Below are 14434 nucleotides of genomic sequence, written 5' to 3'. Positions count from 1 at the left end.
TTTACAGAACTGTTTGTTTTTACTCCTCATGACTGCATACTAGAAATTAATAAAAAGAAAGATGTGTTGAACGAATTTATTTTAATCCGTAAAATGTTTTTCACGTTGACGTTTCAGAATGCATCCAAATAAGCCATTTTCTTAAGTGCACGTAAATGGGTTCAATTATGTGAATGATCCTTTTAAACGCCTGATAGCTAACCGTAGCTGCATTAAGATTCACATGCTCCTTACACAGTGTTTACTACTCCGTGCTCGATACACACTGAGGGGGATGTTTGTGTAAAGTTTCTTCTCTTGACAAATTTGCTCATTAAGAATACCTCACAATGTCTGTAACATAGTTATGCTGATTGGCATTCAGGGGATATAGCCTATTGTAGAATAAATATGAATTTCATAACTTTCACATACTGTATATAAATGTGTTTAATACACTCTAATGTGTCTACATAATAATGATATTATAACATAAATATGTTATTAAATAAATAAAAGTTGCCACACTTGATATGGCTGCTATTATACAGTATTCTTATTCAGTGTCTATTACATAACCCAGTCAAAAAGACCATCCTGGTCTCGTTTCACATGCTTTATAACATAAACAAATGCGCTAGAAATATCACATAATGTAAATTACACTGGATAAAAACATTATACAGAATTTCTGTCATAATATAAACCACAAAATGTGTTTATCAGACAGATTTTCACTTTAAAATAGTTCCTGGATAGATTTTTATTGCTCCAGATTTCAGATACCCACCAAATGTCCCTCTCTGATAAATTGAATTAACTTTTCATGCATATAGAGTCTACAGTGGTCGGATCTTTTAAAAGCTAGATTTTAAGGATCTTTTTAAAACCTCCAGAGTTGTTTTATTAAAGCCAAGAGTCTCATTCAATAGAATTTCATGAATATGCCATACTATTAATGCCATCCAGCTCTTTAAATATCGTATATGTATGTGTATGATTGTTACTCAGATGATCCAGAGATTTAACCTAACAACAAAATTTAATACCTTTTGCTTGCTCAAATTTTCTATCCTAGCTTTACAAGTGTAAGAAGGTGACTATATATTTATGCACTGTATATATACTATGCAATATTTATATACTATACACACACGCCATGTAGTGTATGAATTTTCAAAGTGTAGTATCATCCCAAATGGAACACATTAAGTTCCCCTTCTGTCACTCACTCGACATTTTGTCGAAAGAAGTGACACAAGGGGTCTTCCTTGTGAGCCTAGCGTACCTCTGAACTTGAGAAAAGGCCAATGAGAAATTGGCAGACAGAATTGGCAGACACCTCCGTATGCGGCAGAAAAGACAGCGCTTTACGGGCAGAGATCACGACTCTGCTTCTCAAGGATGTGATAGAGGCCGTCCCTCTAGCTGAGGTGAAGAAGGGTTTCTACAGCCTTCATCAAACCCAAGAAAGGCGGTGGGTTGCGACCAATCTTGGACTTGCAAGCTCTCAACCGGGCTTTACAAAAACTCCCGTTCAAAATGCAAACGCAGAGACGGATTCTAACCTGCGTTCGACAGCTAGATTGGTTTGCAGCAATAGACCTGAAGGACACTTCCATGTCTCCATCTTGCCTCGACACGACCCTTTCTATGATTTGCATTTGATGACCAGGCGTATCAGTACAAGGTCCTCCCCTTCGGCCTTTCAATGTCCCCTCGCATCTTCACCAAGGTTGCAGAGGCAGCCCTTGCCTGCTATGGGAAGTGGGCATCCGCATACTAAATTACCTCGATGACTGGCTCATTCTAGCTCACTCTCGAGAGTTACTATGCAGAGCCATCTAGGGCTTCAGGTGAACTGGGAAAAGAGCAAGCTCGCCCCGGTTCAGAGCATCTCTTTTCTTGGCATGGAGTTAGACTCAGTCTCAATGACAGCGCGCCTCACCTCGCTCTCTTCGAGCCCGGCACAGCGGTTCCTCTAAAACAAGTCCAGAGGCTCATTTGGAATCTGCCGTTGTCGCATTTCCTGAGATGGGCATGGAGCCGCAGCACACACAGACCGTGTAATAATCACCCCCTCCTGCTGTCAGACTTTCAATCCTTGGACAGACCTCTGTTTTCTGGAACGGAGTGCCCATACAGCAGGTGTCCAGATACGTCGTGGTCGCCACAGATGGGTGGGGCACCGTGTGCCTTGCGCACGCTGCCACTGGCTCCTGGACAAGGCCCCGGCTGCGTTGGCACACCAACTGCCTAAAGTTGCTGGCTGTATTCCTTGCCCTGCAGAGGTTTCTCCCACTGATTCGGGGCAAGCACTTCTTGATCTGTTCAGAAAGCACCATGACGGTAGCATACATAAATCGCCAAGGCGACGTGCGCTCTTATCATATGTCACAACTCGCCCGCTATCTCCTCCTTTGGAGTCAGCAGCGACTCAGGTCATATCCCTGTCAACCGCAACACAATGGTGGACGTGCTGTCATGACAGGTTTCACCCAGCGGAGAGTGGAGGCTCCACTCGCAGGTGGTCCAGCTGATTTGGGGCCGATTCGGCATGGCACAGGTAGATCTCTTTGCCGCCAAGGACAACACTCACTGCCCGCTCTGGTACTCCAGCACCTCTCGGGACAGACATGCTGGCACACAGCTGGCCCCGGGGGCTGCGAATGTACGCATTTCCCCCAGTGAGCTTTCTTGCACTGGTGCTGCACAAGATCAGGTAGGACAAGGAACAGATTACCTTGGTGGCTCCTTATTGGCCCACCCAGACCTGGTTCTTGGATTTCACGCTCCACGCGACATCACCTCCCTGGAAAATCCCCCTGAGGAAGGACCTTCTTTCTCAGGGACGGAGCACCCTCTGGCAGCTGTGCCCAGACCTCTGGAACCTCCAAGTCTGGTCCCTGGATGGAACGTGGAAGATCTGAGTTATCTACCATCTGCAGTCATAGACACGATCAACCAAGCCAGAGCCCCCTCCACCAGTCTACTTTACACCCTGAAGTGGCGCTTGTTTGCGAATTGGTATTCTTTCCATAGTTCGGTCAGTGCTTTCATTCCTGCAAGAGAGGCTGGAGGGGAGGCTGTCCCCCTCCACCTTGAAGGTGTATGTAGCCGCTATTGCAGCCCACCACGATGCAGTGGATGGCAAGTCCTTGGGTAAGCATGACTTGATTATCAGGTTCCTTAAAGGCGCCAAGCACTGTCCCGGGAGGAGGCACACCCAGCCCTTTCGTTGCTGTGTCCGGTACGTGCTTTGCGTAACTATTTGGACTGCACGCTGCTCTTTGTCTGCTTTGGTGGATGGCTGAAAGGGAATGCTGTCTCCAAACAGAGGTTAGCTCACTGGGTCGTTGATGCCATCTCGCTGGCTTACCAGACCCAGGCCGTGCACACCCCCTTGCGGGTTTCAAGCACACTCAATGAGAAGTGTGACATCCTCGTGGGCTCCACTTTCACACTTTTGTGGACAATAAAAGACAGCCGGTGCAAAGACACTGACTTTGAACATCTATATCTTAACTTCTCAAATCCAGCATACTGGTAAATCTTTACTCCAATTTTGCCTTGTCAGTATTGAATAGAATCAACCTGTCTCATGACAAATAAACCATCCAGCTCATATTACAGTTAAGGGGTGCATCTTTGTGAGGGCACCTTTTCGTGCAGGCTTTTGGGTGACCATGGGGATGAGTCTGTACTTTGGCATCCTTTCAATGAGCTCCCTGATTTGGACTGTTATGAGCTATCATGTTTTATATACTTAATGGGCTCTGCATTCCAAACTCAGTTGGAAGATCAGCCAAGAAAATTCAGACAGGGCCTTCCCATGCAATAACTTAAGTTGTGTAACCTCACATATGTTGCATATATTATTCCCAATGGTCTACTTTCAGCTGCAGCATTAATGTTGTACTCCGCTTGTAACTCAGGTTGTGCAACAGGGGTTCTCCCCACTGCGTGCTAGCCTTCACATTTTTATGCTGCACTGACCTCATGTTCAGCTTTGGTTGTGGGGCAGTATTTCACCATGTTTCCGCTGAAGCCCTTTGTCTATGCTGCCATCAGTTTATGCCACAGCTATAATGAGCTGCTGACATTACAACTGCAAATCCCCTTCTCCTTACCAGAGCATCTGTACTGCCCCGGTTCCACAACTGCTGTGTCCTCTTCTCTGACAGTGTAACGGAGCCTTCTGCAACTGCAGTGCTCCTGCTTATTGACTCAATACTTCTAATCAGCACAAATGTGCTGTCCAGGTGCTACACTTGTGGGCGTGTTTTTTGAGCTGGGTGACTAAGCCTCCTGCGACACTGTAACTGCGGTGTGCTTTCTGCTTAGCTGTATACCATTACGCTGTCCTTACAGATGCAATTTTTCACCTCATCCTATCCATTTTAATTTCCCTTATTTGGATTTTATAATAGACATATACTATGTCTCTGGGCAGACTCTAACGTGAGGCTGCCGCCGCTATCACAGCTATTATTTAATTGAAACTGTGCTGTCCTTAAGTTATTTTATACCTTTTTGAGGATCTCAGACCTCAAGTCCTGTCCTGTGTTGGAGCCCCTCAGTTATGGACAGCACACCAAATCTGTTGACCTTAAAGCGTTCCAGGAAAATATGAACCAAATTACTTGTGAAATTGTCCTAATAATCAATGCCTGTCAGTCAATAGATTTAAATTGTCATTTATGGTTCATTCAAGTAGTTCATTTACTCATAATTTTTTCTGACTTTCACACACACACACACACACACACACACACACACACACACACACACACACACATATATACATATATACACACACATATATATATATACATTTTTTCTGCTTAAATTCAAATCAAAGTTTGAATGTTGGTTTGGTTCACGATTTTTAACTTTTAAAACTCACTATTAATTTTTAAATCATGGAAATATAATTCAAAAACCAAAGTTCTTAGTGACAACTGTTGCACTTTCTATCCTGAGGGAAAGTAATGAGATACAGACCATTCAATAGGATAAGAACCTACTTTTGAAGATCTGTTAAAATACCTCTAAGCAGAGAAAACTAGTTTCAGTAGCACCATCCTACTTTGAACCCTTCACATGATTCCACACATCTGGCCCTTAATCAGGCTAATAAAGCTTCAGAGAGGGATAAAGGCCGACTGGAAGCTGCAGTGCGACAGAGAGAGAGATGTACAGAAAACTGTCTGACACCTTTGTGTGTTTGTCTTTTTGTTTAAGATTCGTATTTAAATATTATTTATATTCTCAAGCCGGTTCTCGCCTCTTCCTTTCCATTGATCCCTTTAAAGTGATATTTATACGCGTAAAGGGTCTCTCACATGACTCGAGTCAGCGCTGCAGAATACATTGAAGTCTATGAAGTGACACCACTTTACACCGTTTTCCACACGTCTTTGAGAGTACTAAGCAACAAGAAATATTTAAAAAAAACTGTCCATATGTGACATTGAATGTCTCATAATTTCTTAATTAAATATGACCTTACTGTTTACAAATATCAGAGACCCCAGTTATAGAACTAATTTAAATTCACCAAGAAAATGCTTAGACCTTAGACATTTTATTACTTTCTGCTATCAAAGGAAATGCAAGCTTTTTTCTCTCTTCCAAGTACATGTTTTCAATGTGTATCGTGCACACCTCCCACTTTTTTACGTGGCAAACTCCTACATTCACACTGCTGTGACGCTTTCTGCAACTCGTCATGTGTAGAGCAATGTGGTGCTTAACGCTGGCGTTGAACGGAGCGTTAACGCCTCAACTCAACTCATGTGAAATGCACTTAACAATGACGAAAGAACATTATTGAAACTGAAAATTATTATTACTTGTCTATTATTGTGGTCTTTTCTGATAAAAGCCATGCTCAGCAGTTTAAATAGGCTGTAGGAAAATTATACCTTAGATCTGTTTTGTGTTTATAATTCTTATACTGAAGTCAGTAGATTTGTAGCCATGCAAGTATTAATAAAGGAGAAGGTAAGGATGTAATTGAAACTCAATATTATTAGACTATTATTGTTGTCTTTTTGGATGAAAAATAATGCTCAGACTGAAGACTATAGATCTGATTTGTTCTTTTAATGCTTAAAGTTTAAGCCTTAAACACTCTAAAGTCTCTTGGTAGATATCGGTAATGAATGACTCAAAATGATTCAATGACTCACTCATAACACACAAGACGCTCATTTGTTGCCACCTAGTGACATTTCAGGTTAATACAATTTTTACAAATTTGTGAAACAGAAGCAAGCCTCACCAAAATACTGTGAGTACTTTATTTTGCAGCTAATTTTGCACAATTGTAAACTTGAATCACTAAAATTTCTGTAATTGGTGCTTTTAGCTTATTCTTTAAAAAAAAAAAATATCCCCAGAAAAAAAGTCATGGACCAGTAATTGTCTTAACAATTTTCCCATCATGAGTTTGCATCCCTGTAATTTGTTGTAGCATTGCAAGAACAAATCTACAAATTAGAAAAGAAGCATATTTGTTGTTTTTTCTTTTCATCACCCATTTAGCGCTCTTGCCACCAGTGACCTCACACAGCGTAGCCAACCAATGTGACTTTTTTATTGTTTTTTGCATAGCCGAATTTCAAACATTACAAGTAAACACACTAAGACAGACAGAAAACACGGACAAGTTCTTTTAAAGGAAAAATATTGACGATGGTTGGCCTATGTGGGATAGTGGTGTGCTGTTGAATTTTTAAGTTGTGAAAAGTGTGCCGTGGCAGAAAAAGGGTTGGGAAATACTGCTCCAGGAGAACATGGCTTAATGTGGCCATTTAAACAAATAAACGCCGCTCTTGTAAGTTTTTGAGAAAAGCACATGTGCGTGAACATACCAGATAACAAAGGTCATAGGATAGACACCAACAATAAGCCAACACAGCAGAAATAATGTAAAATTTCAGGGAGTATACTTCTTCTTCAAGTGTCATATCCAATGGCATTGGCGACCATGCAATACCACTCCTTCCTATCATTTGACAGTCGCAGAAGCCAGTTTACAATATTCTGAAGAGATGTTTTTCTCTGCCGCCCTCTGTTTCTCTTTCCCTCAATCTTTCCAGTTTAAAATAAATACTCCAGTCCTTCTTTCCTCACACAATGGCTCAAAACCTCAGGTTGTTGTTTCCAGATCTTCCTGAGTTGCCCCCTTTGAGGTGCTAATCAGGAATCGCATTTCTGTTGCCTGTAACCAATCTCCCATTTCTTTTGAAATCAACAAACTCTCACAGCCATATTTTAGAATTGGCATTACATAGCAGTCTCGTACCCTGAGTGTTGTTTCCATGGGGATTTGTAAATTACAAAGAAGGCTGCCCATTCTAGAGAAAGTCTCTTTAGCCACTGCATTTCTTCTCTCAATCTCTCTGTTACACCTCCCGTCTGATGTTATCCAACTTCAATCATAAGTTCATTCACTTTTCTCTGCGTTTGGAAGGGTCCACATTTTCCTCAGAAAAGAGGGACTCCGGTGAACGTTTGCATTTTAAAGAGAGACTTGATCCAGCCGAGGATACAATTTTGGATAAGTCATTTAGTTTCTTACATATTAGTTGACACGCTATTTTATATAAACAGCCAGTCAGGATTCAGAATATTGAAATATGGACAGTTTATGTCATAAGTTTAATAACTTTGCATCTTGCTGTGAACTCGCTCTTTTTTTTGTCTGCCATCGTTCCAGTGCTATGGTGTTTAGCGTTTTTGACAGGGCGGAGCCGGGTTGTGATGCTACACACCCGGCCCCTAATCAGGCTAACCAAGCCTCAGAGAGGGATAAAGGCTGACTGGAGACAGCAGCAGGAGAGAGAGAGATTTACAGGCAGCTGTCTGACACCTTTGTTTGTTTGTCTTTTTGTTTAGTTCGTCATGAAACTATTATTTATATTGTCAAGCCGGTTCTTGCCGCCTCCTTTCCTAAAATCCATTTACACTGGTGCCAAAATCCGGGCAGGAGGAGGGATGCGCCGTAGTAGAGTGCCACTACAATACACCCCAACGGAGCACCACCCGCCGGAGGACGGAGGAGCCCGGCCGCATGGAAGCGGAGGATCGGCCTCCGACTGTGAGGAAAGGAGGGGCTTCTAATCAACCGCCTGGAGTGGTTACCCCTGCCAGGGGTGGGGGAGACCCCTATCGCCCACCAAAAAACATGGTGGGGCATTCCATCCTCCAATCCGTCCGGGGAGGCGCGGCTGCTGTCCATCAGAGGGTGGAGGAGTGGCCGAGGACCAAGCTACGGCGTATCGGAGAACCAGTCTTTTCTCTCTCTCTCTCTCTCTCCCACTTCTGCTCCATGTTGGCCTTTCCCTCTTTTTCAAAATGTTTTTGTTAATTTGGCACGATCGTCGTTGCGACGCCATTTTTTTTATTTCCCTCCCCTTGTCAACCTCCCTTATCCAGGGGCTCCCCGGCCTGAGAGAACAAGGGAAAAATGTGACAGGGCGGAGGGCTGGGCCAGGTCGTGATGCTACACACCGAGCTACTAATCAGGCTAATCAAGCCTCAGTTTGGAATAAAGGCCAACTGGAGACAGCAATGGGACAGAGAGAGAGAGATTTACGGGCAGCTGTCCGACACCTTTGTGTGTTTGTCTTTTTGTTTACTTCATCAAACTATTATTTATATCATCAAGCCAGTTCTCACCTCTTTTCCATTTATCCATTTACAGTTTTAAAATACTACAAAGGATGTTTGTGTTTCCTCCTGCCTCCAGACAGCAATGTATGTATTCTCTTAACGGTCTCATCTGCGTTTTTGACGTTGTTACGGGACACTCGATGGTTTGCTGCTCTCCCATTTTTCATTGTTTTGTCATGTATATTTGTATCTCTGTTTATTTTTTTAGGTTTCATTTTTGTAAAGCCTCCTTGAGCTCCATTACAAAATAAACATTATTATTATTATTTATTATTATTGTTATTATTATTAATCTACTTGCATGCATGGTTTTATAAGTGGTTTAAAATACATTGTTTTAAATACATGGTTTTAAAAGTGACTGATAGCTCTTTAATATCATCTGCTGGAATCCCCAAACTGCAAATTCAGGAACTGAGTTTGACTTTGCGCTGAGACTTGCTTCTCAGACGTCATAGTGCTATTTCTTAGGAAAATGGCTTTGCACGCAAAAACTGAAAGATAGCACAAACATTCCCACCCATTCCTACTTGTGCTTTACACTGGCACAAAAATTGTGCTTATAATTAGCGCTCACAAAAATTTTATAAGATTTAGTGCACAGTCGTTGCACTGTGTCTAGTAATGCTATGAAAATAAAGCCCTATGTGCAAAACATTTCATGTTAAGGTTAATGCATTGCATGCCGCTTGGTTTGAGCTGGATGCTGAACTCTTGAAGCCAGTCGTGTGAAAGGGCCTTAAGTCTCTGGAAGTTCAACAAATTAAAATTAATTATATTATATCGTGTTAGGTTATGTTTCATTGAATTTAATCAAGTAGTCAGAGCTTCTGAGGCTGAAAGTCAGCTTGTACAGCCTAAAGTTGTGTTTAATAGGGCTTCAAGAGCGATTGGGTGTTAGTCCCAAAGAAAAGTTTGAGTCATAAACATCCTGACTGAAAGAGGACACACAAACACACACACACTCACAAAACCATGCATCTTACATGAGAAACACTTGAGAACAGCTCTGGGTTTCGACATCACACACGTAGAAACCTTCTTACAATGGCTACGGGGGACTGAGAGACACAAAACCAACATGGTAAATAGAAGGGAATACTATCCCCCATATTGCAATGTGCTTGACTTGACCTCCCATTTCCAATGTGATGAATGAACTGGAAGCAATATGAGCCATGATCGTACTACAAAAAGATAAGGAGGATGTGTGACAACAGTGTAGCATACTACTGTTTAAAATGTTGCATACTGTGCCACATACTCTGACAAAAGAGATTTCAGCAAAAACAATGTTTTTAGTTAGCTAGTGGGATGCTGCCTTTGGACCCATTCAAACCAAACACATTCTTGTGCTAAAAAGCTATATGGGGTGTAAAATGCAGAACACAGATGTCTCAATACTTTTTTCTTTTTAAAATTAGAGTTCACTTGACACCGCGTCTTAAAAACGAGGCACTCCTGCATGAGACGAAGACAAAATGGCAAGACACGGTGCAGCGGTCAAAGATGCTTGTTTTAATGCATTTTTAAATAGATAAACTATTGAAAAACAGAGCAGAAGATGCAAAAATATGTTCAGTATGAATGGCCCCTTCAGTCAAATTTATCTTTAACACGTTTAACACAAATGTATCTTTATAAACAATGAATACGATTTCTGACCAAAAAGTACTGTCACATTTATTTATCTTTTTCTCCTTTACTCACCCATCCCTTTAGAGTGGTGGAAGTCTCCTTTGATGATCTTGCAGGATTTGCCATCGCCATTGCATACACCACACCAGTCTTCTTTAGCAGACGAACCAATAATGCCATCACAACCTATTTTCTGCATGTAAAGAGACAACACAAAAGGCATAACTCCTATTTATTGATTCATGATTTACATTAAAACCAGTGTTTTACTGTCCTCTTCGTTTCTTTTTCGTATATCGTTCATCTCTTAAAGGTAACATCTGTAACATTAACAACAAAACATGGGTCAAAGTCTTCAGAGTCGCACAGTTTTTTAATTTATATCTTTCAATTATTTATCTTCATTCAATAAATCCATCCATTTCTGTTGAAAATCACAAAAAAACAAAATTGTGGTTTATCGATATGGGTTTTTAAATTAATTATATTTTGGTCTCTAACTAATTTAAACGTTGGATACAAGTTTCAATTGCTAAAATGGAGGCTTAACTTAATGGATAACAAAACCATGTTTAGTGAACTTGCCATATCACATAAATCAAGACCAAGTAGATTGCATCCTTAATGCATTAGCGAATTTGGTGATATCAGTGCAGTATAAATGTTGCTACATAAACAGATGTATTATCAGGATTCAAAGGAAGTCATTCTTCATTTTACATCAGGAATGTTCTGAAACAGAGAACAAAATGTGTCATTATGGATTTCTGTTAAAGGAATAAAGCTGCTTTTGAGCTCTCTGTGGAGTTGGTTTACTGAGTGCAGCTAACCCAATTATGGTTCCAAAACACAAATGTGGTTTATCCAGTAGCTTCAAAGCACATTCACTTATTGTATTTGCTTGCTTACTTGCATTGTTCATATCATTGATACAAACATGTCCGATAAAAAAACAAACCCTTAGACACACATACAGTATGCATGCACAAATTGGAACACACACAAAAATAGTAGAGGTCTCTGTGCAACCAAATATGCCATGACCCAGTTTTGCAAATGATTGTGTTATGATTTCTACTTATCTATAACACACCAAATAAAACATAAAATATACTGTACATATTACAATATATACATAATGATACAATATTATTGCAATCATAATGGCTGGCAGCAGGGGGTACAAAATAAAACTCATACAAACAACTGCACTCAGACACACACACAGTCAGCATACACCAGACAATGAGCTTATGTTCTTGAAAAACACAAAAAAAAAAACATCAGTCAAAAAATCTGGGATAATATTATCTTTTTAATTACACCGAAATAATCTTTCATTCTCGTTTGGATCATGTGTGCAAAGCATTTCTTGCCTTTAATAGTCACTTTTATGAAATCCAGGCCATCTCTGTAAATGATTTCCTACTTAATTTGCTTAAAGTCTATACAAAGCAGAATTGCATGAATAGAGTGTAAAGGGTTTTTTAGATCTTATTTTTTCAAAGTATCCCTTCACTACCTCTGGCTATTTTTGCCACAAATTCAGACTTTTACAATATGAGCGTGATGTTATGATTGTGGTCAGCACAAATCAGAGGAAGATCTGACCCTGAATTAGTGCCTCTGTTCTGAAATACTCGACTTCCTGTAGAGCAGCCAAGGCAGAGTTTTGTTTATATTATAACATGAATGGTTGTAGTCAATGTTCAGGTCTGATTAATACCGCAATGTACAAGAGTATTTACAGTAACCACTTGTGTGTGTATATATATAAAATATGTGTATTATAGAGAATGTGGCAAAATCATTTCCAGACACTTTGACTTTGCAGGCCTTCAAGTCTTTTTTTTCTCTCAATATCTTCCCCTATTTCTTTCTCTCTCTTGCAAATGTGTGGCACATTAGCACATGTGTAGATCCCCTCGTGAGGTCATGTGGTTGTATTAAACCAGGCAGTTTGCTGCAGAATGTGACCGTCTTTTCAAGAATGAAGCTTGTGGCCCTGTGCACACTTAAAGGCTCTAAATGACTAACCACAGATAAGGTTTTAAACAGGTTAGAAATATACTGCAGCATCTGCAACTAGTGTGTATACTAGGCATACGCTTTACTAGTGAATAAAAACCAGTTAGACAATATACAAAATATATGTAGTTAACATGATTACCCACCTGACACTTTCCGCTCACACACAGGTCACTTTCATAGGGTCCACATAGTGTTCCATCCAGAACGCGCTCTGCCACTAGCACCGGAGCTTCCCTGCTGAATGGCGTACAATACAAAGCACAAGGCTTTTCTGGGGGGAAATAATAAACATACATTAAACATACATAAGCACCTTGTTTAACATAAACCTGTTTTTTGTATTGGATAAAATCTTACAATTAAGCTTTTAAGCTGAAAGAGCAATACTTTTCTCTACTTTAGGCTAGAATGCATCAAAAGCATTAATGGTATTATGTGGCATACTTGTTCTGAGAAGCCTATTTAAAAAGATCACAAGCCTGTTTTCTGGCTGACATGTTCTGATTTGTGAGCTATCCTGCACTCCTTCAGTCTGGTCAAGATGAAAGTTCTGATAGCATGAATGTAAATTAAATGAAAGTGACTTAATGTTTTGACAGCCGTGTTTGTACCATTATGATTGAAAAGGAGGTGGCTTTTATTGTAGTGCTGCTGTTGTATTTGCTTTCCTCACTGAGCGGAGGCTTGTCAGGTACACAGAAATTATTTGTGTAATTCCAGAAAAACTAGCTCTTCTTTGAAACGGAAAAGAAATATATAAAAAAGTGTATTCAGTTCCATTAAGTTACTGAGTCATATCAAATATATATACTGTATATTATATGTTGCGTTAGTCTTACATTTGAATAGACTAGAACACAACATGGATGAGGTAGCATCTATTCCCTGTGTAATTAAATGATTGTGCACACAGATAAATAGATAGACAGACAGACAGATGGACGAACGGATGGACATAATCAAAATTTCAAACCTTTAAGTTTGGTGCAAGGATGATCCTACCAGAAACGAAGCCTCATAAGAGACCAATTTGGAACACTCTTCATAGTTAGCAAGTCCTTGTGTCATTCAAACTGAAAGATGCAAACTGATTTTGCATATACCTATAAATCCTAGAATTTCTGTATTTAGATTAGTTTGCTTCTTGAACTCATCTGTAACCGGCCTTTCAGATTGTTGCCATTGGAATTGTGGAGAATGGAAACAATTTACCTTCAGTAAACTGTCAATTGATTGAAATTCTGACTCTTATCCATTGCTCATTTTGAAGATCAAGCTGACCAAAACGAGATATCTTAAAGAAGCTGCAAAATTAAGATGTCTACTTTTTAGAATAGCCTTAGCATCGGGAGAGCGTCTTCAGAGGAAAAAGTGCTGTCTTCAGAGGAAGCTCACTATGTATTGTGTACGTACAGTTGTGTAGAAGCTCAAGAATGTGAATAGTGTTTCCACATTTCCACATCCTGTTTTGAGTAAAATAGATATTTAGATGGAAAATCTTGACATTTGGTGAACAGCTGTAAAAATTTCAACCAGGACACTTGATTAAATCAGAGCCTATTTAAAGCTCACATACTCCAAACAACTAAGGGTAAAATGCATTTGGCAGATTAAAAAGTGAACTTATATTGCCTTGAAAGGGGCCTAGACTAGTTAATGTAATTTTTGACACAGAAAAAATAAACATGAGCTGCCAAAGTGACCAGACTGTTATGATGATAATGAGTGACAGCATTAGGCCACGTTGGATTTCTACTGCTTTCCAGATACTGCATTTAAAAAAACATTTTGGATTTGATTCAATTAAATTTGGTTAAGGAAATTTAGAGGTTAATTTAGACTCATCAGTGCTCTAACAAAGCATAACATCCACCCTCTAGCTCATAAGCTATCCAGAAATGAGCAAGCATATATGTCCCAAGTAGTGTTTTTCCACACAATTGTAGAACTAGTACCTGATCTAAAATCAGTTCGTTGTGAAACTATACCCATTTCTATTAAATCCCAATAATGTTTTTTCCCCTCAAAGACACGAAGCAGGTACTTTATGTAATAAGCGTTGATTTAGGCACGTGGTGCTGTTGTGGTGGCAACGCCTGAACTT

General features: G+C 40.1%; 1 protein-coding gene across 1 annotated transcript in view; it reads right to left on the bottom strand.

Moving 5' to 3' along the window:
• The window catches only part of adamts17 (ADAM metallopeptidase with thrombospondin type 1 motif, 17), a 273229-nt gene that overhangs the window by 120535 nt on the left and 138260 nt on the right, over positions 1-14434 (bottom strand). The window contains exons 14-15 of the mRNA XM_052129527.1: positions 12474-12601; positions 10372-10492 (exon numbers count right to left, since the gene is read on the bottom strand). Of these exons, the coding sequence (XP_051985487.1) occupies positions 10372-10492; positions 12474-12601 (249 nt within the window). The remainder of the gene's footprint in view (positions 1-10371; positions 10493-12473; positions 12602-14434) is intronic.

The sequence above is a fragment of the Xyrauchen texanus genome, chromosome 1 (assembly GCF_025860055.1).
Source record: "Xyrauchen texanus isolate HMW12.3.18 chromosome 1, RBS_HiC_50CHRs, whole genome shotgun sequence".
NCBI classification, from domain to species: Eukaryota; Metazoa; Chordata; class Actinopteri; order Cypriniformes; family Catostomidae; genus Xyrauchen; species Xyrauchen texanus.
The sequence above is the reverse complement of the archived record's forward strand: the minus strand, read 5'-3'. Positions and strand labels throughout refer to the sequence as shown.